The sequence below is a fragment of the Thunnus maccoyii genome, chromosome 9, assembly GCF_910596095.1.
Source record: "Thunnus maccoyii chromosome 9, fThuMac1.1, whole genome shotgun sequence".
In the NCBI taxonomy this organism is placed as follows: Eukaryota; Metazoa; Chordata; class Actinopteri; order Scombriformes; family Scombridae; genus Thunnus; species Thunnus maccoyii.
The window spans coordinates 13,689,360-13,716,486 of NC_056541.1; the positions used below are offsets into that span (position 1 = coordinate 13,689,360).

At 38.0% G+C, this 27,127-nt stretch overlaps 2 protein-coding genes across 2 annotated transcripts; both read left to right on the top strand.

Moving 5' to 3' along the window:
• The first annotated feature begins 4,167 nt into the window (after window positions 1–4,167).
• Window positions 4,168–12,826, top strand: LOC121904363 (chondroitin sulfate N-acetylgalactosaminyltransferase 1-like). The gene is made up of 9 exons (XM_042422065.1): window positions 4,168–5,098; window positions 5,212–5,312; window positions 5,421–5,599; window positions 6,882–7,098; window positions 7,366–7,467; window positions 8,968–9,149; window positions 10,844–10,938; window positions 11,044–11,125; window positions 11,559–12,826. Exons 1-9 carry the CDS (start codon window positions 4,736–4,738, stop codon window positions 11,834–11,836), a joined length of 1,599 nt encoding a protein of 532 aa, XP_042277999.1. The 5' UTR covers window positions 4,168–4,735; the 3' UTR covers window positions 11,837–12,826.
• Window positions 12,827–17,663: 4,837 nt separating this feature from the next.
• On the top strand, window positions 17,664–24,677 carry LOC121903998 (phospholipid phosphatase 1-like). The gene is made up of 7 exons (XM_042421472.1): window positions 17,664–17,790; window positions 17,958–18,124; window positions 21,457–21,608; window positions 21,741–22,021; window positions 22,749–22,806; window positions 23,175–23,351; window positions 23,854–24,677. The coding sequence occupies exons 1-7, from the start codon at window positions 17,744–17,746 to the stop codon at window positions 23,977–23,979; spliced, it is 1,008 nt and encodes a 335-aa protein (XP_042277406.1). The 5' UTR covers window positions 17,664–17,743; the 3' UTR covers window positions 23,980–24,677.
• Window positions 24,678–27,127: the final 2,450 nt, after the last annotated feature.

A 27,127-nucleotide genomic window follows, 5' to 3' on the forward strand; every position in this document is an offset into this window, starting at 1 on the left:
GAACCATTGTTCTTAATTACAGCACTGTTTTCTCAGTCAGCAGCATTATTACATTATTACACTATTCAGACATGACATATGTCAAAAACCTGACCCGGTGTTCTGAGGATTGGTGAGGTGATGTGGCTTTAAAGGGTCAGTCCACCCAATATACAAATAACATATTTGCTCACTTATTTTCAGTGGTATCTTGCCGTGCAGATAGTTTTGGGTTTAATTTACCAAGGTTTTCACACATCGATCTTTGAGACTGATTTAAAAATGACAATTAAAAAATTTAACAGCAACGTGTCCTTCCCATTACTGAACTAAACAGAGCCCACCATGCAAGTAGGGTTGCAACTAACAATTACTTTCGTTATTGATTAATCAATTAGGTGTTTGGTGAAAATGGTGAAAAATGTCGATCACTGTTTCCCAAAGGCCAATGTGACCTCCTTAAATGTCTTGTTTTGTCCCAACCGACAAAGATATTCAGTTTAGTGTCATAGAACCAGACAATATTCACATTTGAGAAGCTGGAATCAGGAAATTTGGAAATTTTCTTCTTAAAAAGATACACAAAATGATCAATTTATTATCAAAATAGCAATCAATTTCATGGTTATCAACTAATTGATTCATCGACTAACCATTGCAGCTCTACGTGCAAGCATTTTTCATTGGAACTACTTTATTCTCAAGAAATGTGACATTTGAAAACAATCTCTTATCACATACTAACAAAAAAGAAGAAAAAAACCCCAAATAAATACATAAATAATTTGAAGAGAGAATCTAAAGGTTAATTGGTTTGCCCGTTAAAGGTCAGAAAATTTTCTGTCACAAAGTTTGGAAAGAGGTCAATAAATTAACAGTAGTAATGGTGATGATATTTAAGTTAACGATCTGATTTAAGTGAACTGTTCAAGATAACTATATTTTATAGAATTTACTTTCCTGTACATTTAAAGGACCAGTGTGTAGGATTTAGTGGCATCTAGAGGTGAGCTTGCAGATTGCAACCAAATGAATACCCCTCCCCGCACTCTCCCCTCCCAAGCATGTAGGAGAACCTACAGTGGCTAAGAAACTTCTGAAAAACGCAACAGGTCCTCTCTAGAACCAGTGTTTGGTTTATCCACTCTGGGCTACTGTAGAAACATGGTGGGCTCTGTGGAAGAAGACCTGCTCCCTATGTGGATATAAAGGACTCATTCTAAAGTAACGAAAACACAATTATTCTTATTTTCAGGTGATTATACACTAATTAAAACATACTTATGAATATTATATTCTAAATGCATCTTTACTTCTGTCATGCAATTGGTATGAGTAGGTGTTTGCCTGCTACCAGTTATGCACAATCAATCTTTGTATCAGCTACTAAAAATTTTTAAATACATTTGTGGCAGAAATCTCAAAACCTGTACAAATAAAACCAGAACTACTGTATGTGTGGCGAGATACGACTGGAGGAAAATTAAAATTTGCCAACCCTTAAAACTGACTGATAGACACACACACACACACACACTGGTAATGTGTGTATTTTATTAATCATTTGCTTGATACTGCCAGAAGACTGCTGAATCTGGATACACCTTGAATAAAAAATAAGTAAGTAAGTGAAGTTTATTTATATAACGTCCTACTAGATCAGATGTTCACAATAAAAGTGAAAAACAAGACATGAAATACAGACAATCTATAAGAGTGATAAATAAAACTGAACTAAACTAAAGCAAATTTAAACAGTTGGGCCTTGAGCTGCTTTTTAAATGTGTCCACAAAATGTTGTAACCACAACTTCACAAGCACAGTGTCCTTTAGTTTAAAGCCTGAAGTGAAGAACAACCAACAAGTCCTGATCAGAAGACCTCAGAGACCTACTGGTGATGTCGAGCTGCAGTAGATCTCTAATGTCAGCAGGTGTCTGACCATGAGGAGCTCTAAAAGTGATCACAAGAGTCTGGAATTGGATTAAGACAATGTTTAGACATCAAGGTTTAAAGGCTTAGCAGCAGCTTTCTGCACTACATGTAAACAAGCCAAGAATGTCAAGCTAAAACAAGTGAAGAGGGAGTCACAGTAGTCTGGATGGGATGAAATTAAAGAAGCAGCATCTTCATCTCAGATTGAGACACAACAGACATTTAACGATATTCCTCAGCAGGACAAAAACAGGAATGAATCAAATATTATACTATTAAAATATCAGTATAAGTTCCACTTTTTTCCTGTTTATCTTTTTACAAAACATTTGACATGAATTTAAGGCAATGCCACTGCATGATTACACCCAAATTTCAGAAACACCTTTTAGAATATTATGTTAACAATTATTAAATACTATGTTAAATGTATTTATAGCACATCATTTACAAGAAAAATTGTTTTATATAAGTGCATAACAGGAGAAACGAAGAGGAAAACTTCAGGAGTCAGAGCTCAGGAGTCAGAGCAAATGAAAACAAGGACCATCTGTACGGGGCCTCATTAAATGTGCAAGACCCCGTCCTATTGGTGGGATCCGACTGGTACCTAGCTATTTCCCCCACAACAGATTGCAGGTGGCAGAGCATCGAAGTCTGAAGGGCATTCCTTACTCCGGTTGCCTTCTAATTAGACTTAAGGGCAAAGCGGAGCCTCGGAGGACCTGAAAGGGAATTCAGGATGAAGGCAGATGGTGTGAAATCTCATCGGGATGGGAGTTAACACTGGCTCTAATAGAAAGTGAGAGATGGAAAGAGAGAGACGAGAGAGGAGACGAGAGGAGAGGGAGGTGCTGGGAAAAAGGTGGAGACTGAGAGGAGAGAGGATGTACTCAGAGATCTCAGTAGTTCAGTTTACTCATGTAAGGCCATTTCAACCCTCAATTTTGGCGAGGTAGAGAGTTGTGTCATAATTTCTGTCAATTTCTCACTTTTTTAATACTAGCAAACAAACAAGCTTTCTAAAGAGACGGAGGAAAACCTTGCAAACGTTGTTAGATGCCGTTTTTGAGCAAAAAAAACAAAAACTGTCACAAACTGAAAAATGAGCAGTTTAGGATGATGGATATCGAGTTCCTGTGAGCAGCAGCTGGTGAGTAGAAGTTTCTCTTTTTCAATCTGTCTGCCTGTAATTACACCTTTAGAAAGTGTAAACTGTGTATTGTGTGCATCGCTCATGTTTTTGTGATTTCAGTTTTTTTTCTTTTGCAATCAGTTTCATCATGAGAGCTCATAAGCCTGATGACCCCACTGCCTGTGAGGTGACAGCAAGATGAAAGCTTTGCGGTCATTTTAAACAGATGAAAGGCTTTTTTAAAAAAAAATCAGCCACAAGAGATGAAAGATTACAAACATGACTATAACATTTAGGCTTAAACACTGTTTATGCCATGTGAGCATTCAGTCCTTCCATGCAGAGTCTGAAACAGGCTGCTATGTTTATTAAAATGACAGATCTTAATGGTAGAGTGCTCTAAAAGGGGGCTGCATGGTATGAACACATGCATGCATCTATAATCACCAACACTCTCTCTCTCTCTCTCTGTCTCTCTCTCTCTCTCTCTCTCACACACACACACACACACTCTCAGCTTGGGTGGACCTGGAAACATAGCAACTCTTTCATGAGATCAGCCTCTACCTGAGCAATAAAGAGCCAACTGTGCTGTGAATAAACTGATGATGGCAACACACACACGTACACACACGTACACACACACACACAGAGAAATGCTTGTTTTCTGCCACTTCCCACCTTCAGCTTCGTGGCACTCAGAGTGAATGTAAGGTCAGGTTAGTTTCTGTGCATTTTTCTACTAGCCAATCTAAACCAGAGCGGCAGTCCAACAGCAACGGCAGCTGTTCCAACAAATATTGAGGCGCATATCAGACTGAATAGGTCAGTGAGTTTGCTTTGTCCTGCCGTAATTTGATTTATTAAATGTAGTTAGGTTTTTGTGAATTTATGTCTGTGTGTCTTTGCTCTAATTCTTTCTTTCCGTAAAGTCCTTTTGACTTTCATGTGAAAAAGTGCCACGTAAAAAAAGAGGAACTTGACGCTGAACTCTTTGCTGTTGCTGTTATGTTCACAGCAGGTGCACAATCAACCCCATTCGATCTTTTGTTAGTGCCAATAATTTTACGTTTGACTACTTAATCCTTAAAAACAGGGGTTTCTGTTCTGGAGGTCAGAAACCCCCAAGTGGTCCCTAGAAAAATCTGAGGTCTCCCAATGATTACAAAAATTCTTTTACACAAAAGTACTGTAATTTCCTCTGACTTCTCTCTAATTTTTTGCCTTTTTGACCCCTTCAGGCCTCTAAAAATCCTGTAAAAGAAGCAATCTAAGAAAGATTGTCTGGCTGATCTGCTCACCGTTTGTGTTCATAACCTGTAATGAGGTGTCATTTTGCCTTATTTTGAAGGGTCAAAAGCCAAACGGGATGGGAACCATTGCTTTAAAATGAATGATTTTGTCATTGTAGGGCGTTTCAGCACTCTGGCGATGCGACACGAACACATTTATCCAAGAGAAATGAATGTTCGGACACCCTGTGGTGATGCTATCTGTGGATGTGACCGATGAGGACGCCAAGAGAAAGGACAAGGATGTTTTCTTAAAAAGCCATATTTTTTAATCTGTGCTGCAGGAACTATGGGTTACTTATCTTTTTGTTGTTGCATCTCCTTGTGACAAAAGTTTTGTCATGTTTTAATAAGCCTCAAATATTTAAAAAGCCTTGTTTAAAAGACAATCCACCATGTTTAAACGGTGGCTGCTAGCCCTGGTGGCCCGTGTCGGCCTCATTGTGCTTGGCCTCTGCTGCTGTCTGTTTCTGTTTTACCTGCTGGCCTGTAAGCCTGCAACCCACAGCAGCCAGCAATCCCCGCTGTGGTCTGGAGGGGCCACCAGTAAGGAGGGATACATGGCCTTGTTGCAGGAGAGGGAGGACTCCCACAGACATTACATCAACAGCCTGACAAAGCAGATAGCTCAGCTGAAGGAGGCTCTCCAGGAGAGGACGCAGCAGCTTCAGGAGTCGCTGGATAAAGCAAAAACAAAAGGGATTCTGCCTCTGGGTCTGGACAGTCTGCACAAAGCCCCGACACAGTCTGACCTGAAGGTAGGAACACTGGGTGCAGCATGATGTGGAGGCAGAGCAGACTCCACGTAGGCTGGTGAGATGAATGAGGTGTGACATTATAGGTGTAGTAAATATTACATCATGTCCTCCAGGAGTTCTTCCGCTCCCAGCTGAACCAGGCAGAGGTCAACTCAGGTGTGAATCTGCCCAGCGAATATGCAGTGATACCTTTTGACACTTTCAACCTGCGGAGGTGAGTGAGTCAGTGGGGACAACAGCAGAGCCTGCAGGAGTATTGTGTAGCGTACTTTTGTCATGCTGAGTTTCTTGTACAGAGTGGGTGATTTGTTATGTCGCTCAGAGTGTACCAGCTGGAGACGGGGCTGACCAGGCACCCGGAGGAGAGACCTGTGAGGAAGGACTGCAGGGACGAGCTGATAGGCACCGTGGAAACAGCTCTGCATGTCCTCAATGGACCTCAGCAACACACAGATAACACTAGACGGAAGCACACATACTCTCCTTCAGATTTCATAGAGGGTGAGTGAGATGGGTGAGATCTTCTTCACTTGCTTAGTTATTGTTAGGGACACAGGGAGGGGGCTGAAGTCGCATACACTGAGCAGAAAACCTTCAAGAGACCTATCAATTCTTTGCTGAACTAACAATAAAACTGTAGTTTGAGTAGCTTAAAGTGTTCACCTGACTTGACTGTCTGAGAGGGAACTAGGAGCCTGATACTCAGACTAAATGTTCACTTTGTTTCACTTCATTATTCAGTCTGACATTGTGTGCATGTCAGTGGTTTTCTGTTTGGGAGGTGTTGTTCTTGTCATTGTCAGTTATAGAGTCACATCAATCCAACCTTTTCTTTCCTGAGGTATCTGCTGATACTGAGTACTGATCTGACACCGGTAATTATTTTATACAAACTTAAAATCAGCATTCCTCACTGTGTGGAACTCACTGGAATCATTTTTATGTAAGATGACATGAGACCAAGGATCGCTAAAAGCGAAGTCAGCCAGCCTTGACTAATTGAATGTAACTGATAGCAGAAACATATCATTTTTATGATGACATTGATGAAGAAACTGTATTGAATGTGGATCAATCACGCTGGGTTGATACTCAATATATTGGATAGGTGCATCTCTGGTCCTAGTTCTTTTATCCTAACCAATCAGTATAGAGTGCAGTAATATATCTGCCCTGCAGAAGTCATTTCAGTCGACACATAAGCTACAGTAGTGGTCGCTAAAAGCAGTTTGCTTAATGTTTTTTATGACTGGTTCTTATTTTCATAAGTTGATTTGCAACAACATGTTTAGTTGTGTTGATCTCAGCCACGGTTGTCAGCATGTAATATTTTTTTGCAGCCATTTTTCTTTTTATGCACAAGAACATGCAAGCTCTTCTTGGCTCTGTTGTTTTTCCTAGCCAGTAAACATCTGTCAGTGAGTACAACACCAAACATATTTGAATAGCTGAGGTGCAATTCTGAGTTGTGGAACGAGACTGAGAAACTAGTGGACACATTGGAAACTATAATGAAACCAGAGAACAACAATGCAAAAAGGATGAAATGTGCAAATGTCAAAGTTCAAACCTAGGACAGAAAATCAAGATGGAGTTCTTAGCATTGTGTATAAACTATGGGAAATACTGTGATGATTGTGTATATAATAGCATGGCATCACATCTGTAAATGGAACACTTAAGCCTCTGTCTGAAACCAAGCACACAACTGTAAACTTCAAACAGGTGCTCCTTCATTAACATTTATTAAATCTTCTCTTTCCTCTTATTGTCTCTGTCACAGGGCTGACTCGTACAGACAGGGGCAAAGGAACTGTTTACGAGTTGATGTTTAAAGGCGACGGCTCTCAGGACTTCACGCAGCTGGTGCTCTTCAGGCCGTTTGGCCCCGTGATGAAGGTGAAGAGCGAGAGGGTTGACACACGCAGCATGCTCATCAACATCATCGTACCTCTTTCCAAGCGGGCCGACACATTCAGGCAATTCATCAGCAACTTCAGGTATCTTTTAGAAGTGCATTAACACACAGGCACCCACTCACACTGACTGTGGCTGCATCGTGACATTATTGATCTCAAACTTAAGTAACACATTTGGAAGTGTTGAGTGAATCCTTATCTTAATGGACTAGCTCCTCGCGTAGTTTATAGATTTTAAATGCCAGTTTCACAGATGTGGATCAAATTATTGTCCTTCACTGAGTAACAGTGATTTCTCATATCTTTCTCAGTCTCATAATGCCGCCTCCTTCTGTGTTTTTGGTTCAGAGAAGTGTGCATCAAGCAGGACGGCAGGGTCCATCTCACTGTGGTCTACTTTGGTCGTGATCAGATTGACCAGGTGAAAGCTATGCTGGACCAGACCACCAGGTAATGTACTCATCAGCTAATTGGCTTGGTGTGTTGAATTATTCAGAAAATACATGAACTGAAGCAAAAACCCACAATTAAACAATATTCAGCCACATATCTTCTTATGATCTTGGACAACTCAGTCTCATCTTTAAAGATGAGACATTAAAGAAAGTTTTTGATGGCACTGACACACAGTTATAGGCTCCAAGACTTATTTTAAACGCCTATTTCATATGTTTATTTTCTCCTCTGTGGATGTAAAAGCTCCACAAAAAGTATTTTATTATTTCTTATTGTATTTATTTTTGATGTAATAACTCGAGGTTTTGTGTCTGGATGATACAAGCGATTAGAGGGTTTAATTTCCAGCTTCTACATTTTGGAAAGTAATTATTTGTGGTCATCAGTAGTGATGAAACTGTGCAAGATTCAGAGGTTGGGCAAAGTCATTTGTTTTGCAAGTCTCAAGTATGTCTCAAGTCTTTGCTACAGTATGAAGCCCTGAGTCATTTCCTTAGTTAAGTCCCAGTCACAAACTGCGTGTTGAGTCCTAAACAAGTCATTGCAATATAACAGTAACAGTATATAGTATAGTTAATGTACAGAAATATGGATGTTTTTAAGTTTTGTAGTGATTATTTTCATATAAACTTAATAACATTTAACATCAAAATGATCAGGTTTGTCTTGGTTTTCCTGTAACACAATTACAGTCTCTTTTCTGAGCTGAATGTTTTTCATGTCGACATCCATTTTTTTGTATTTTTTCTTTTTAGTCTTTTTATCCAAATGTGATAATCTAATCTAATCTTTGGTCATGGTCAGAATTCAAGTCATTCCAAGTCAAAACGTTTAAAGTCAAAGTGAAGTAAGGAGTCATTAGTGCTAAGTTGAAAGTATTTTTTAACTTTGTTAAGTCTAAAGTTATCAGATTTGTCACTCAAGTTTGACTTGAGTGATCTGACTCGAGACCTCTGGGAGATAATAACGGCACTGACTGGTGAATGGATCAATGTCCAGAAGGAGAGTCAATAACTGACTGCTGTGAGATGAAGATGAAATATGTTTCCTCTTCTCAGCTCTTTTGGAATTCACCATTATAGATATGTCTGTGCTGCATTGCAGATATGTAGCTCATAAGACTGTAAAAACAACTGTAAATGAGAGAGTATCAGTGTTTTAGGGCTGCAGTTTAATAATAAACAAATCCTCTGAAGCCTCTCGACCTCCTGAGAGCATCAAACCCCTGTTGAGTTACAGGCTGGGATCATAAAATGCAGAATCTACTTCAGGCTTTTTGGAGAAAATTACTGCTGATCTTCTATGTATTACTGTTAATATTACTGTAATATATTGTTAAACAGTGTACCAGGCTGATGAGACTGAATGTCTGCAGGTTGGTTGTCTTTGAATGCTTCTTTGCTCTAAATATTTCAAAATTAAAATGTTTAAAAAGGAAATACCTGTACAGCTACACACAGATATTAATCCAGATGTGACTTCTTCTTTCCTTAGGGAGACTCGGTTCAGGAGCTTCACTTTGATCCAGCTGAATGAGGAGTTTTCTCGTGGGCGGGGCTTAGAAGTAGGCGCCAGGGCCTGGAGGCGGAGCCAGAATGTGCTGCTCTTCTTCTGCGATGTTGACATCCACTTCACTGCTGACTTCCTAACTTCCTGTCGCCTCAACGCGGAGCCTGGTGAGACAAGGGACTGCTTCAGCTTCTTCAACATATCCTCATAAAACATTTACACCATATCTTCCAGAGATGTTATCCAGGCTCGATTCATATTATAAACTGCTATTAGAACAATAAAACAACTTTGGTTTAAAGCAACAGTTGATGATTTAATTGATTAAAGGCCCTGCTCACCCAGACAGATGTTTAATTACTATATTGAGGTTGAAGTTGGGCAGAGATATTCTGGGAGTTATGTGATGTCACAAAAAAGTCCAAGAAGTAATCATACAAATAAAAGCTTCGGTCTGGCTGGATTATGTTCCCCATTCATTTCAATGAAGAATGAGGCGAGACAGATTTGCTTGCAGTTGTGAATTAATCCTGCCTCGTTTGTTTCAAAAAAGAGTTTAATCTGATTATAGTTTGTCCTGAAAATTACGAGGCTCTTTGACATCCAGCTAGTTTGAGAATATTAACCTCTCATTTAGGAAATACTGATTGTTTATGTCCTTGTTTATTTCTGAGAGGATGGGATGCTGATTTGCTGCAGTGAGTGAAAGGACAATAATAGAGGTTAATGATCATTAAGTCTTTGATAAGAAGCTTTTTGATTTACAGTTTGTGGAAGACAAGGCAAATTTATTTTTATAACAGAATTCATACACTGAGGGCAATTTCACAGTAATTTACTTGTCTTAAAAAAGCAAAACAAAATTGAATGCTGCTGTCAGCGAACCAGCTGGCTCCCACAGTTTATGCTAGTCCTGTCTGCTTTTGGCAACGGCAACCAAAATCCATAAATTTCACTTGATGAAATCTGGTCTGACCACACCAAAGGAATGATGGTGTCAGTTTTCATGAAAAACTATCAGGAGATTGAGTGAAACGTCCATCAATCCTGGTCTGTACAGTCCTGAGAACAGGTCTAATCAGGCAACATAAGTGAAAACACCTGTGGGCGTATACCAGGGGTATGAAAGGCCTTTAAGATTAATTTAAATTTAAATTAAAGGGGCAAAGCCTTTTTTTTTTTTTTTTAGAATTTTTTGAAACCTGCATTGTTTACATCAATGCTTACTTGCTAGCAGTCTCCTTCTTGCCTGCCTTTAATTGTGCATTGCTGCGTTTCTTGGTGCGATACCAAAACCTCAAGATCAGTGGATTAGTATGAAACCAATGGCATACTCATTTACTCCTTGTACCTTTTTAATTTTTGGAACTGGCTTACTACTGAGTATGAGGAAGTACACAAAACTCATACTTAAAATAACAATTTATAAGATTATTTTGTCTCTGTCTTTCCTGATAAGTGTTCATCCTTGTGGTGTTTCTTACCAGAGATCATTTCGTAATCAATCAGTACTTTCAACACTGTAATGTGAATCTCTGAATGAGGTGGTCCTCATTTCTTCTGGTGCTCATTTTTGCATACACTAACTACCAAGTTCTTATTCTTTTCACTTCAATCAAACGTTTGCTGGTTCTGCCAGTAATGAAGAGAGAAACCGACCTGACTCCAGGTGTTCAAAACAAAAAATGTGGCAAATGTCACTACAGCTTGAATCACTGCTGTATTAAAATCAGACAATTAGCAAATCAGACATGTATTTATATACAAATGTCACAGATTATCACTTCAGTTATAAAGTTTTTATTGGTTGTGTTATTAGTAAACTTGTCATAGTGTGGAATAAAACTGTTTTTGTCTCTAGGTAAGAAAGTTCACTATCCAGTGCTCTTCAGCCAGTACAACCCATCTATCATCTACAGCAATCAGACTCTTCTACCTTCTGTTCAACAACAGCTGGTACATACAAAATCATGTACAAACAGTAAATACTTGAATTAATTAGAGATAATGGGTGAGTGTGTCAGGAGGATGTAAAACTAATCTCTGGTCTTTTTGTCTCAGGTGATCAGGAAGGAAACAGGTTTCTGGAGAGACTTTGGGTTTGGAATGACATGCCAGTACAGGTCTGACTTCATGAACATAGGTAATGACAAATCACCACTAATTTCACACAGAAAGACATAATACATTTAAAATTACTTTTTTCTACTGTGTAAGCTAGCAGTTCATTTCATAATATATATAACTACATAACAATAGATTCATAAAACTGCAGGATTTTGCAAATTTTGTATAAAAATTCCACCATTTTGACTTCAAAGACTTCTTTAGTGATAACCTAATGATGCAGGAGTGGATGTACATAAAAAGTTAAAATAACTGTATATTTTAAACTGTTCTGGCCTTTTCCTTCCCTGTAAAGCAAAGCTCTTTCTCTTCCTCTTAACTTACACATTTAAGAGCTTCCCGCTGCTTTCTGTCCTTCCTCTGTTTATGATTTTAACACCAACTAAAATTATCCTTCTCCTGATTCTCACTGTTATGCATCACGTCTAATCATCTACATTTCCCTGCAGGTGGTTTTGACCGTAGCATCAAAGGTTGGGGCTTGGAGGACGTGCACTTGTACAGGAAGTACCTTCACAGTAAGCTGATGGTGATTCGCTCTCCGTCTCGTGGCCTTTTCCACCTGTGGCACGAGAAGAGCTGCGCAGATGAGCTTCCTCCAGACAAGTACAAGATGTGTATGCAGACCAAAGCCATGAGCGAAGCCTCGCACGGCCAGCTGGGGGAGCTGTTCTTCAAACCAGAGATTGAGGCTCATTTGAACTCCCAGAAGCAGATAAACGGATGAACATAGAGAACAATTGTTGGAGATGCTGATGAGATAATGTTATTAGTCACTGTGATGCATGTTCTGGTTTTTATGATAATTTATGTTTACTTACCTTAATGTAAATCTGCCCAGGAGACTAAAGACAAATTTACTTGGGACTTGTGCAGAAGCAAAACAAATACTGTTTGATTTTATTATTTGTTAATAAAAAGAACTATCTATATGTGTTAATTGTATATTCTTCTGTCTGTAGAAAAGTAATTGAGGGAAAGCAGCAAGAAAAAATCAAAACTTTGATCAGTTTGTTTAATAGTTTGTGTTTTAATGTGGTTTCCTTATGGCAGTGATTCCCAAACTTTTTCATGTCCGGCTGAAGCTGAAAAAATCCTCATGTGGTTGATATTTATTTCCTATTTATCAGCTGGTAACATTACTGAGGAAACTAGAAACAAAAAGGTAGAATTTTATTGAAATAACATTAACAAGAACATTCTCAGTAGTCTAAAAAATACAAATTAAACTTTTTTCAAATTGCCAAACTGACAGCTACACTGATTTAGATTTGACTGATGTGTTTGCTTGACGAGCATCACAAGTTTTTCTTCTCTTCCCTGTCAAAAGTGTGAGGTCATCAAAGATGTCTTGTTTCTTTATCGCTCAAATTAATCAGCGTCATAGATCCTTTTCACAGCAGATATTTTGACTTGTCACAGCAGGAAAATCACAGATAATTAGTAACATTTTAAGTCAATAAGATTAATGATGGTTCTGTTGAAGCAGATAAAGGATAGTTTCACAATTTTCCAAATCTGTCTCAAAACAATAGTCAGTAGCCCAAATGATCATTGACACCCTTTTTACTTTTTACAGTCTTTTTTAGTAAAACATTCCCTCTTTGTGTTTCCTCTCTTCGGCTGCAATGGAAGGGCTGCAACAAAAAGAGGGACTTTGGCACTAAAAAGACTGTAACATTGAAAGATATGCACTTTATTTGACCAACTCAGACGGCTGAAGCCTCATATTATCTTCAGATAAACTTTTAAATACATTTTTGCTCAAAACGAGGGCTGTAGATTTTGTCCCCCGTCACTTACACTGTAAGCACATTTGGAGGGAATCTTCTAACGGTCAATATGAACAGGAGGAACGATTATAGAGAACAAAACCTGTTTCAATGCTCATATGGACACTTGATTATTGTTTTGAGACAGACTTGAAAATTGCGAACTCATCACATCACCCTGTGTTTGACTCATAAAGTTGCACTACATATTCCTGTATATCACAAACTGTAGGCCTATGACATTTCAAAATACCTTTAAAGGTGCAGTGTGTAAGATTTAAGCCTCATTTACACTCCCACGCAGACGCGTACACGAACAGCTGCAGATGCGTAGTAGCTCTGTTTATACTACTCTCTGGAATATGTTTAGAGGACGCACATGCACAGTAGATCGGCGTCTACAGGAAGACAGTATTGTGACCACGTGGACTTGCGCGTACCAGTCTGCGTGGTTACAACAAATTGGAGGTACGCAGATGTCTGCACGGAATCTATGCGTACAGCCTCTGGTGATGAAATTGATGTCACGCAGACCCTAGCATACTTGTGGAAGGTATAATTTCAGTTATAATTTTTATAATTTTAGCTTTAGTTGCATCTAGCAGTGAGGTTGCAACCAACTGAATACCCCTCCCCTCCCAAGTGTGTAGGAGAACCTACTGTGGCTGCAAAACTTGCAAAAAACAAGAAAGGCCCTCTCTAGAGCCAGTGTTTGGTTTGTCAGTTCTGGGCTACCATGGCAACATGATAGGCTCCATGGAAGGGGACCCGCTCCCTACGTAGATATAAAGGGCTCATTCCAAGGTAATGAAAGCATGATTCTTATTTTCAGGTAATTATACACTAATTAAAACATACTTATGAATATTATATTGCATTTCTTCCAATATTTCTGCCAATTGATCCCTCTAAATCTTACACACCGGTCATAAGATTAATTTTCCACTTTAAGGCAGTAAATAAACATGAGGGGAATTCCTACACAGCCACATCTACTCTGTCTGGTGTATCGATGAGGAGACACTAAACTCCTCTCTATTAATAGGGTTGCTGATGTAACCTCATTACCTCTCACGCAGCGGAGGGAGGAGCAGCTCAGGCAGCATCAGGCGACGGCTGTCGTAACATCAACACTGGCACACGATAGGTCTGAAACTCCGACTACCACTTCCCTGTTTTGTGCTGCCTTCAGGTGCACCTCGGAAATTCAACTTTCAAAAAAAGTTTGACTAACTGCAGAAGAGATTTCACAAACAATCATCGATCTGTTTACTTGACAAATAGGACTTTACTCCAGTCAGGAGAGCTTTAATGATAGTCACGTCAGCTACTACACAAAGTATTAAAGATAGAAACAACAACACCAACAAGAAAAAAGGCCTTTTTTATTTTTATTAAATAAGCAAGATAATATAAACCAAGATAATTAATCAAGGTGTTTTGAGCATTTTGAAAAAGAATTCAAATTTATAGTGAGAACATTCAATTAATCGAGTTAATTAGTCAACTCACAGAAAATTAATCACCAAATTTATGGCCAGATTGACCGTTAAGGAGGCCCCTCCTCCTATAACGTATGTGCAATTTGTACAGCTTTTTATGCTATTATCCTGCCGAGCCTCGGATTTACTGTGAGGTAATCAGATTAAACATGTAGGAATAAGCACAAAACCGAAACAAAGAAAGTCTTAAAACTGCATTTTGACACAGAGATCCTCTTCAAGATAGGGCCTCAAGATCGGATAATGAAGGCCCTTTTCATGTCAACTGATATTGTGCTTTAATGGTGCATATTATTGTTGTGGACAAGGCTGGATCAACCAACTGGCCTGTTGTTTACTGTGTGCCACATGGCTTGTGATAATTTAACTAATCTAATCTTGAGGGCCTGTGTTGAAGAAGGTCCCCGTGTCAAAATATAGTTTTAGGGCATTTATTATCTTAGATGAAATAGTACTTACAAGGTACACAATCCTAAAATTTGTGTTTAATGTAGTAGAAGTCAGTTGCATTTTGGACTGTTTGAAGACGATTTGAAGACGTCATTGTCGTTTTTCCAAACTTTTGATGGGCATTTTTCACTACTTTTTAATTAAATGTATAATTAAATGATTTAAGTACATTTACCCAAATACTGTACATAGTACAGCTTGGAGGTTCTTGCTCTTTACTGGAGTATTTCCTTTTAATGCTACTTGTTAATGCTAGTTACTCTACAGATTAAGACTTTACATCGAAAACCTATGATCAGTTTATAAATTATGATGCTATGTCATAAATTAGATTTTTCTCTGGAATGACGTTACCGAGGAAATCAGGCTGGCTGAGTCAGTGACTTCCTTTAAGTCTCTTCTTAAGAATTTCCTGATATTACTTGGGTTTGTATTTTGAACTGTCTCTTATTTCTATTTTTATCATGTGATTGCTGCAATTGCAGCTAGAAATATGTTTCCAATTCTAACATGTTGAGCATGTTTCCACAATGTGTGCTATTACTTTTATTTTTTCTAGCATATTCCAGTGAGTTTATATACATTTTTAAAATAGTAAAATTTATAATGGCAGTCTGTGGAAGGAATGATAGACCTCAAGACGGATGTTGGCCTATCCCGATTAAACTTCAAAACATTCAGCAAACTTTCAAGATTCAAGATGTTGTGATACCTTTTGTACTTTTGAAGCAATTTAAGTCCAAAAGGACAACTTTTACAGCAGTTTTCAGATCTTATCAATGTGTGATGTCATCAGGTACAGGCTGAAGCAGCCATTTTCCCTAAAATGTAAATCCGAAATACGTCTCACTCCCAGTTTTAACTCTCCAAGCACATATCATACCTCAAAATGTTTCCACAAACATCCTCGCTCTCAAAATGTAAATATGGTCAGCTTCCCTATGAGATTACGAGGTTGTGGGTTTGATTCCCACACCTGGCGAGACTGCTCCTTTTAAGGAAATGCAGACACGGAGACACAGCTGGCGCCAATCAGCCGATTGTGATTCTCTCTCTCCCTTTCAACTGTTAGTACGTCCAAACATTCAGTGGCCTCAGGTTTCATTTACAATTCAAAACTGCTTCAGTCTCTCTCTCTCTCACACACACACACACACACGTTGTCTCCTCTTTTCAAATTAAGTTATTTATAAGCAGTGTTTGCTTATTTGAATATACTTCTCAGCATGCATTGCCATTGTTGTGGTGTGAAAATTGTCCAGAAAACTTTTTGTCTGGGCAACTTACATAATGGAGGCTATTATGTGTCTTTTTAAACATGTGAGTCAAAGGAGTCAGATGGTTTTCTCTCTGATCAACATTAAAACAATCCAAACCATGATGAAGACAGATGTGCATGTTACTCACTTGCTGTGAACTGTTACAAGTATAAGTTTCACATAACTTCACCCGTAGGTGGCGCTACAATATTAAAATAAATTTTTGCTGGAGCAGCAGCTGGCAGTCTCATCAGCTAGCAGTGATGCAGGAAATGCACATTCTTAAAATTTGTCTTGTTTTATCTTACACTGAATTGGTTTTATCTGTCTTGTAAAATCTAATGATTTTATGATTTATCTGTTTCATTTTGTTTTCTGTGTGAAGCACTTTGTAAGGTGGGTTTTGAAAAGTTCTCTATAAATAAAGATTACAATGATTATTATTAATAAACTCCCCAACAGTATATACATCAGTTAAAATTAGCTCTTCATTGTCAAGCTACAACATTAACATGCTATTTACTCATCCTTTAGGTAAAACTTTGTATGCAGGACGTTTACTTGTATCAGAGTATTTTTACATTGTGGTGCATCAAACCACTTGTCTCAATACTTCTTAAATACCAGTGTCAGATCCTTTACTCAAGTAAAAGTACTAATATAGCAATGGAAAAATACTCCATTACAAGTGAATGTCCTGCATGAAAAATCCTACTCATGTAAAAGTACATAAGTATTAGCAGTTAAAAGTACTTAAAGTATCCAAGTGAAAGTACTCATTCTGTCTCTCTGACTGATATATTAGCCTATTATATGTGACATCATTAGATTATTAATACTGAAGTATCAGTGTGTAGGCAGCATGTTACTGTTGTAACACTGTTGCGGCTGCTAGTTTGAACTACTTCATATACATTTCGTTAGTTTATTCCTGTGGTTCCCAACCTAGGGTTTGGGCCCCTCCAAAGGGTCACCAGATAAATTTGAGGGGTTGTGAGGTGATCGATGGGAGAGGAAAGAAGAAAAAACAAAGTTCTGATACACAAATCTGTTTTCAGTTTTAGGACTTTTTCTCTAATCTTTGATTTATGGTGAAATATTGGATCATTTGAACATTTATTTAAATGAAACCATGTGAGAAGTTTAGAGGGAAAAATCACTATTTGATGGAGCTGTTAACAACTCATAAACATCTGAAATGTGGTCCCGACTACACACTGCTTTTTGTAAGACATCAAAAGCCAAAAAGATTGGAAACCACAGGTTTCATCTTTAACTTTTAAAAGCTCGTTATATTATCCATAGGGTCAAATCCTTATCTGAAAAGTAACTAAAGCTGTGAAATAAATGTGGTAGAGTACAATATTTCCCTCTTCAATGTAGTGGAGTGGAAATATAAGTAGCATCAAATGGAAATATTCAAGTAAAGTACAAGTGCCTCAAAATTGTACAGTACTTGAGTAAATGTACTTAGTTACTTTTTACCACTGTTAGATCTCTCCTCCCACTCAACGTCACAGCTCAGAAGCTCAGGTTTCACGCGTTTGCTTTTTTCCGAGCTGTACATGAAGGCATCACTAATCACAGCGGTGAACGGGCGCTTCTCCCCGCGACTCTCCGGTTATGTCTCATCTCAGCACCGGACGGCATTATGAGCGGAAGAAATCCTGCAGTGCTGGTTTTTGAGAAGTTAAAAGGGTGAGAGGCTGTTCACGTGTGTGGTGGTGTTAGATTAGTTATAGCCTGTTAGCTGAGTGTTTTTGACCTATAGAGTATATTTTACCTTTTAGTTTTATAGCTTACCGGAGAGTCCCTGGAGTTTTTGGCAGCACAATGACACTGTTTTAATTTTTTGCTGGAAATAGCGAGACATGTGCGGCAGATAGGCTGCGTCTCGTCTCGCCCAAAACCAGCCGGCACTGTCAGGACCGGACATTTTTCACTAAGACAGAGAGCAGAAGAAGAGGACGCAACATGTTTGAAGCTTCAGGGATGCCGCTCATCCTGCTAGACATTACCTGTCTGCTCCTCGGTATGTACCGCTGATCCACCCCCTGCTGTTAAACCCACCTTTTAATCCGTGTTGTTTATTTATTTTAGGACTTGCAGCTCATTAAAATAAAAAAACAACTCTTAGAATACTATTTTGGTGAAGACACATTTTATAAAGTTTAAGCTACCGATTTACACAAACGTCATATAAATAGCAATTGGAGAGCTTGAGGTCTAGGGAAGCAGACAGGAAGATGGAAAAAAGGCAACAAAGTCCCACCCTGTGTGTTTTTTTTCCAAGCAAAGCTGTATTTTTAGCTCCCTGTTTGGAATGTAATCATAGCAAAGATACATGCTGCAGGGCTATGACATTTAAAGGGGAGTGACACTGCGATAAAAAAAACATTTTAAAGCCCAAATTTGTATAAATTCAGGACTTTACTGTCCATATTTTCAGTGTGATAGCTACCATAAACACACAGAGTTCCAGTAATCTTCTCCTGTGATTAATCTGCTCTGTCATTTTGCTTAGTCAGTATCTTGTGGTTGGCTCTGCAGCTCACTGCACACCAATTATCTCCTCTCGTTTTGTTTTGGGTTGGCAGGAACAGCCAAACTGGATAATGTAATTACTTTTTCCTTTAAATCATTATTGAGTCAGTCTTACTTCTGATGTTTTGTGATCTCCATGTTTTATGTGCTGCTGCTATCTTGGCCAGAAGACTCCTGTAAAAGAGATTTTAAATCTAACTGAGGCTCCGTCATTGTGAATTAAAGTTACATACTTAAAAAGTGTTCGTCTGTACTCTGCAGTAAGACATTACTGCATGTTGTCTGTTTCAACTTTCAGTATTATTTACAGTATATATAAAACACTAATGTCTCCGTCTTTTCATCTAGTTTCTCATTTTATCGTCCCTTCTTATTTGACAGGGTCAGAGGGATATACTGTAGCAAAAGGGAGATTTGAAAGCACTCATACAGATAAAAAAAACAACAACATACAAATAATATGATTAATACTGAGAAAAAACTGTTAGATCTTTAAAATATGTCATCAAAATACAGACATATTGATTATTTTCTTGATTTAATCAAGTAATCATTTGGTCTTTAAAAAAGCAGAAAATGTTGAAAAAATATCAGTGATTATTTCCCAAATCCCAAGATGCAATCTAAAGTTTCATGTTTTGTCCTGACCAATAGTCCACAACCCAAAGATATTCAGTTTAGTGTCATAGAGGACTAAAGAAACCAGAAAATATTCACATTTTAGAAGCTGGAACCAGAGAATTTTGACTTTTTTTCTTAAAAAATGGCTCAAAACGATTAATCGATGAATCTACTGCAGAGAAGAAATAAAGAATAAATAAATAAACAAATATGTTGGAAAAAAAATAGATAGTGGATTATTTTAAACTACTATCATATTCTCCCGCTAGTTGTGCTCCTCTCTTTCTTGGGGTTAATGTTGGACCCACCCTTCTTATGAAGAAAGTCTCATTCTAGTTAAAGTAGATAAAATTTTGATGGATTAATCATCAGTCAGTAAAATCCACTGCTGTCACGCATAACCAGTTCTTGTTTATCCAGAATTTCGAAAGACGTCAGTTGAAGTAATTTGCTCTGCAGTAAGTTTATACTAACAAGTCTAAACAAAGATTTGTGATTGTATGATAAATCAAGTATCCTGTAACCATCAATACCAGTGAACATACTTGGAAGACTGCCTGGTGATCCATCAGTGACTTCTGTTTAGTCAACTGTCTTTTTTTTGCAACCTCCGTTCAGTTTTGTAATAATCTGGAAAGTTGCAGATAAAACGGAAAGTGGTGAATAAAGAATAAAGGGAATTAAGTCTCCTCAAGCTAATCATTGTCAACACATGATTCGAATGCTTGCTTTTGCAATATTGTTCTGCCTTTACTCAAAGCTCTTTAATTCAGTTATTGTGTAACATTATGGCTTTGCACGGAATGAATATCTTGCAGCCAAATAACAACCATGAGAACCACTTTTAAAAAGAGCTTCTTTTTTAAGAGGGAAACGCCTGTGTGATTCCAACACGTTACGTTTCCTGTGACTAAATCATAGAATTACAAGCATTGTGTAATTGATTAGTGGCTCATCAAACTCAGTCACACAAGTTCTTAAAGCTGCTTGTTAAAGGGAAACTTCGGTATTTTTCAACCTGGACCCTCTTTTCCCATCATTTTGGGTCTAAATGATTATTGGGGACAAACATTTTTGAAATTAGCCCAGTATGGAGCGAGATCGCAGCCACGAAATGGGCTGCAATGTAATCCTTGAGGGCAATTGAGCCTGTCAAAGTATGTCCAGTAAAAGTGCTTGTTTTTGCCATTGACAGGCTCAAATTGTTATTATAACTGTCTGACAACTAAAGTAAACACAGGAAGTAGCAGTCTGTAGCAGCATTAAAGCTAACTTTTTAGTTTCCGTATAGTTCAACCGCGGTGAAAGTCAGCCTTGTACATGTAAACAATCTGGCGTGTGCGGATGAATATGTGGGTGACTTGCATACTGTAACTCCTCACAATTACATGTTGAAATCATATTTTTCCTACCCTATGAAACTGAACATTTGGTCTAGCCAGCCTGTTAATCCATTTGTAGTATTTACACAGCGGTGATACTTATCCGTGGACGCTTCTAGATTTTCCGAGTCTGGCAGCAACATGTCTCACTCTGCAGAAAAAGTTTTCCTTTTCACTCTTCAGAAGTGGAGAGCAGTGACTGCAGGAAAACCAGCAGTTTTGCTGAGTTAACAGTTACTGCCTTTCTGCCTCCTTTCGTCGTTTTTCCTCTTTCAGTTGTTTTAGGTCCTCTCTGTGTACTCAAATAAATACGCTTGGCTAGTCAAAGTGACTCATGATCATCTTCATAATAGTCCACGGGATAATCCGTCATTGCGGTAAAAGTCTTAATACATGTACACAAACTGTACAGATGAATATGTGGGTGTTTTTTTTAGCCGGTAAGCTGCACCAGATATAGATCTCTATGCATTTAGCCATAATGCTGCTACAGGCAACTTGTTCCCATGTTTACTTTCGTCGTCAGACACTTGTAATAACAATCTGAGCCTGTCAGCGGCAAAAACAAGCACTTTTACTGGACAGACTTTTACGGGCGCAGTTGCCCCCAAGGATTACATTACATCGCTCTCACTCAATACTGGACCAATTTCAAAAATGTTTGTCCTCATTAGTCAGACCCAAAATAATGGGAAAATAGCATCCAGGTTGAAAAAAAAACAGTTACCCTTTAACATGATGTACATTTTCGATGTTTATCAAGCTGTAAGACGAACATGTTTACAGTCGTTGTCTGGCTCTCTCTTCTTTTTATCAGTTGGACTTCCGTTTTTTATCCTCACTCCTCAACACAACCCATTCAAACGAGGATTTTTCTGTAATGATGAGTCTATCAGATACCCCCTCAAGGAGGACACCATATCCTACCAGCTGCTGGGAGGAGTCATGATCCCCTTCACACTGATTGTGGTAAGTAATCACTATTCTTCTTCTATAAGTCCTCTGACCTTTGAATGTCACTGCACAACAAGTTTGACTGCTTTGGTGTGTCACTGTTTGCTTGAGAAAAGGTTACTTATTGTTTAATCTCTTCTCTTACAGGTCATATGTGGCGAGTGCCTTTCTGTCTACTTGTCTCGCATCAAGAACCAATCTTTGGGCACAAAATATGTGGCGTGTGTATACAAAGCTGTGGGCAGCTATGTATTTGGAGCTGCTGCTAGCCAGTCTCTGACAGACATAGCCAAATACTCTATTGGTCGTCTGCGGCCGAACTTCCTGGCTGTATGCAAACCAGCCTGGGATCGCATCAACTGCAAAGCTGGGGGATACATTGAGAACTTTACCTGCACTGGAGACAAGTTCCTGGTAGATGAGGCCAGGTAATAGCCTGTCAGGCATTGGGTCTCATGGATAATTTAAGAGAGCCCATTTATTTACATTACTTTGGGGTACATGTGGTGACTGTGAAAAAAAACAAACAGTTAAACTGTTAAAAGATACACATGCAAAAGAACAATTTCTTAGTTTCAGGCTGGCAATCATTACAGGGATACTCCAGCAAGTTAGTAAAGCACTTCCATAAAGTTGGGGGAATTTTGTGAGGAGCAAGAGACACATTAAAACATTTAAAATATGCTGACATATTCTGATTTTTAATCTGGAGTATTGGTTGAGATCCAAAAATACTGGATCCTACACTTCTCATAATGCAAGCTCAATAGTGTCTTTTCGTTAAATCAATCAATCAATCAAGTTTATTTATTTGTCACATGTAATCATATAAAGTACAATCACAGTGAAATGCTAAAGGCCCATGTCTTTGAAGCCCCCAATTTGTTAATTAGGTTTTTTAACAAACTGCTAACAATTTGACATCAGCAGGGCTTATTTTCCCAGATAAAGCTCCTCCAGAACACCTATAGAAATTATACAACTGGGTCATTTTCAGCCTGTATTTTGATGTATAAAATAGGTGGAGTTCCCCCTTAATCCATGTGTAAATTTATTTTGTAAAAAATGACAATAATAAAGAATTTCTCATGAAAAGAGCTTTAATTTAGAATATCCTGACTTATTTTTTATTCGGTATCTCTTTATCTTTTGTAGACTGTCCTTCTACTCTGGCCATTCATCCTTCTCGATGTACTGCATGCTGTTCCTTGTAGTAAGTACATATTTTCTATTTACATAAAAAGTTTTAGCCAAATTTTTGCCTAAATATGACTGCTAGAGATGCTCAAAATGCAAAAAAAAACCCAATGCAAATTCTAATAATATAAATCTTTGCTTCTTCTGGTTTTCTGTCTATACCTGGTTTCATAAGCTAATGCCTTAAAATGTACTTGTTTATGTCATTATCACATCTGAATGCAAGACTTGTTATAAACTACAGAGCTCTTTCCAGCAAAGGCATTAGCCAACAACACCTATAGCGTAAATATTAGCTTGGACAATATAAACTGCATGTACAGGTATGACTCCACAGCTTTTTTTTGTCTGTTGATATATATTTTCTCCCTCTCACTACTGTAGCTGTACATTCACGCCAGACTGAAGTCAGAGTGGGCGAGGCTTCTGCGTCCCACCATCCAGTTCTTCCTGATTGCAACGGCTGTGTATGTGGGTCTGTCCCGGGTGTCTGACTATAAACATCACTGGAGTGACGTGCTCGCTGGCCTCCTGCAAGGGGGTGTAGTGGCTATTCTCACAGTAAGTTTCGTCTAAGGAGCTATTAATAACTGCAGGATTTTATGGTTTAATTCTCACAATATGCAATTAAAAAAGTCAATTTGTTCAAGCAAAATTTAGAAAGAGCATGTGTTGACCATAATGAAGTGCTTTTAAAATCAGGTTTAACACTTGGTTTTACTTATTTCTTTCCTCATAAGTGGCTTCAAGTGTAGAAAAATCATCTGCGTCGTATACTGTAAATTCTGCATGCTTTCATCATTGCATCAAATGTAAATATTCCACATATATTGGTTATATTTTTACAAACATTTCCCCCAAAATCCACCTGAAATTTTTGGTATCTTTGGAAACTTTGGAATCTCCACTAGATATCAAAAACAAAGGGGTTTGAACAAGGTTTGTCTGCACAGCATGATATTTGAATGACTGGCCCACCAGAGGAGGCTTTAAAGTACTAACACTAATAAAAAAGTACTAATAGAATAGCAAGTAAATAATTCATTTGTTTGTTCTTCCACAGGTGTGCTGTGTGTCCAACTTCTTTGAACAGCCAGTTGACCCAGTGGTGTCACAGGAGGAAGAGGCCTCACATAACAGTTTACAGGAAAACCCTTCCAATGGGAACCACTATGGCAGCACTGACTGAAACTGAGGCCTCATAGAAAATACTGTATAAGGCCGGCTGTTTCTTTGCATTCCCTCAACATGATTTGCTGCCGGAGCCAACGCTGCAGCCTGCAGGCATTAGCTGCTACCTTTTGGTGTGATCAGTAAACTTTGATTGCAGTAAGAAAAGTGCACTACAGAAGGCAGTACTTGAACTTATGTATAATAAAGAAGCAGAAGTTTCTGCAAAGTTTTAGGTAAATCCAACAGTTTATTACGGAATGACACGACAAATGTTGGATTTACTTCAGAAACGGTGGCTTTTTTTTACAGTGTAAGCTTGTTGGAAATGTGGTTGCTCATGTATATTGGTCGGATGTTGCCGTCATGAATGAATGAAATTCCATTTGCCCAGAACATAATGAGCGTCTGTGTGCTCACTGCAAGCAGGCTTGTAGAGGGCCTGGCACCTGTGACGAAGAAAACCTGGACTGTCCTTAAACCTAAAATGGAAACTGAACTCAGAAATAATATATTTTATGTCCGTTTTTGCCTTAGTCAGATTGTTGCTGCTGTCTGCTGTTCAATCCCCTTCCTGATGTAATTTCATGGAAACGTGATTTATTATGAATACAATGCATTGTTTTTCTTTCTTTTTTTACAGTTTGTATGAAGCTCTCTTTGTGTTTTTGTCCATGCTCTGTTGTTTAGAGCAGTACTGGGAATAAAATTGACATAAAAAAAGTTCCATTTTGCTACTTTGTTAAAAAGGAAGGAAATTATTTTCCGGTATTTTGTCTGTAAACAATACAAGGCAGATATAATACAAGATAAAGGAGTCTTGGTCAGTGTTTGAGGAAGTACTCAGATCCTTAAGTAAAAGTAGAAATATAACAATATAATACTCCATTACAAGTAAAAATACTAGATTTAAAATCCTACTTAAGTAAAAGTATCATCAGCTAGATTTACTTGAAGTATTAAAAGTAAAAGTACTTGTTTAGCAGGAAATCAGGTTGTGACTCTATAAAATACATTTAATAAAGAACATTATTAATACTGATGAATCAGTGTATAACCATCATGTTATTGTTATAATTTGATCTTCAGGACTTTATAAGAGTCTCAAGATGAATCTGAGGGACAGTGAGACAATAATTTGAATAAGGAAGAAGAAAAAACAAAATTCTGCTACATAAATTTGGATTCATTTTCCAGAAGTTTTCTCTCATCTTTGCGTTTTTATAAATATTGGAGTTTTACCTCTTTGGGTTTTATTTATTGGAAACAAAGTTTAGAGGAGCAAACAACTCAGATATCCGAAATATGAAATAAAGTTTGGGAACCGCTGGCTTAAATAATGCAGTGTAATTTATAAGCTTATCTTATTTCATGTCACATTTTAATCTGTAAAGTAACTAAAATTGTCAAATAAATTTCCCCCTGAAAAGTGGAGTGAATATGTTAAGTAGCATAAAATGCAAATATTCAAGTAAAGTACAAGTACCTCAAAATTGTACTTAAGTAAATGTACTTTCCACCACTGGTCTTGGACATGGTGAAAGCTGCTGATTTTGAACAAAAAGTGTAGACTAATTTGCTGCAGTAGAGTAGCTGATTTGTCTTTTTCCAGACTGCAGAGTCAGAAATCGAGGAAGAGAAACTACAGTGAGAGTGTTATTCAGACACCAAATGTCTCAGAAATGCAGATGTGAAACAATGGCTTTTCAGGTGTTCTCAAAGGAAACACTAGATTGGGTGGGTCATCCGCTGCACCTGTATAGACAGCCCATAGAAACCACTAACATGCAAATATAAGGAAACATCTGACGTCAATGGAAAAACGTGTTTGTCTGTCTGTGTGGTATCATGGATATGGAGGTGAAGTGCCAGTCAGCACATTAAGAGGCAGACACATTCTTGTTGTTTCTGACAGGAACAGAGGTCAGCTTGTCTTCATGCGAGGAAAGTTCAGTCAGCAGACAGTTGCTGATCCTTGGCAGTAAATAGAGTAGAGGATCTACTAGAGTTTAAATCCTATTATAGTGACTGAAGGAACTAGGCTATGTAGGAGTTTAATGACTCAGTGACAGCAACAAACTAACTCACCAGTGTTGGTCTAAGTGTATTAAAGGATATGTTCACAAATTTTAAAGTCTGTCTTAAAACAATCGTCAGGTACCAAAATGAACACTGAAATAGGTTTTTCTTGCCATAATCATTCCTCCTATTCATGCTGATCATTTGAAGATCCCTTACAATTTAAGTGATGGGGGCCAAAATCCACAAGTGTCATTCTCTGCAAAAATGTATTTAAAAGTTCATCTGAAGCTAATATGAACCTCAGCCGTCCAAATGAGTCAAATCAAGTAGATATCTTTCAATGTTACAGTCATTTTAGTGCCGAAGTCCCTCATTTTGTTACTATACTTCCACTAGAGTTCAACAGGGAAACGCTGTCCGAGGAAACACAAAGAGAGAATTTTATGCTAAAAAGAATGTAAATGTGGCAGATATCCACTTGATTTGACTAACTCAGACACATTTTTTCAAGTCTGTCATAAAACAACAGTCAGGTGTCCATATAAACATTGAAAGAGGTTTTTATTTGGGCACCTGAATATTGTTTAAGACAGACTTGAAAAATTGTGACCCCATCCTTTAGTCTAGTAAACAGTTAGCGCAACAGTAAGTTAGCTAGCTAACATTTGAATTAGTGTTAGTTTGGTTAGCAGTAAATTGATCATAGAAAAACTACCAAAAGTCTACCACACCTACAGATAATGTTACAACAAGAGCAATTGGAAAATAGATAAAAGATGCCTATTAATTAGATTTGCTTGGTCATATATCTGAAAAAAAATAACAGAATATAACAATGTCAGTTAGTGTTAGCTCAACTGTAACTGCTCTAAAACATCATGGGTTGCTACTTGCAACAGCTGATCAAAATTTAATATCTCATTATAAACTACACTGTAATTATACAATTTCATTCTCAAACTTCAACACTCAAATGAACTCTGAATATCTGTGGACTTTGTTTCACTTTATGGTCGCACGTTAAACTGTTACTTCCCAGTTTCCAGGGTGCCCTGGTGGCTTAATGGTTAAGGCCCACATAAGCACAATATCAATGATTTGATTCCTGACTGGGTGACCTTTGTTGCATTTCACACTCCTCTCTC

Coding starts and splice junctions, on each gene's coding strand:
- LOC121904363 (XM_042422065.1), top strand. CDS start 4,736: ATGTTTAAACGGTGGCTGCTAGCCCTGGTGGCCCGTGTCGGCCTCATT. Junction 5,600..6,881: donor TCCTTCAGATTTCATAGAGG/GTGAGTGAGATG, acceptor TCTCTGTCACAG/GGCTGACTCGTACAGACAGG. Junction 7,099..7,365: donor CAATTCATCAGCAACTTCAG/GTATCTTTTAGA, acceptor TTTTTGGTTCAG/AGAAGTGTGCATCAAGCAGG.
- LOC121903998 (XM_042421472.1), top strand. CDS start 17,744: ATGAGCGGAAGAAATCCTGCAGTGCTGGTTTTTGAGAAGTTAAAAGG. Junction 18,125..21,456: donor CATTACCTGTCTGCTCCTCG/GTATGTACCGCT, acceptor TCTTTTTATCAG/TTGGACTTCCGTTTTTTATC. Junction 21,609..21,740: donor TCCCCTTCACACTGATTGTG/GTAAGTAATCAC, acceptor CTTCTCTTACAG/GTCATATGTGGCGAGTGCCT.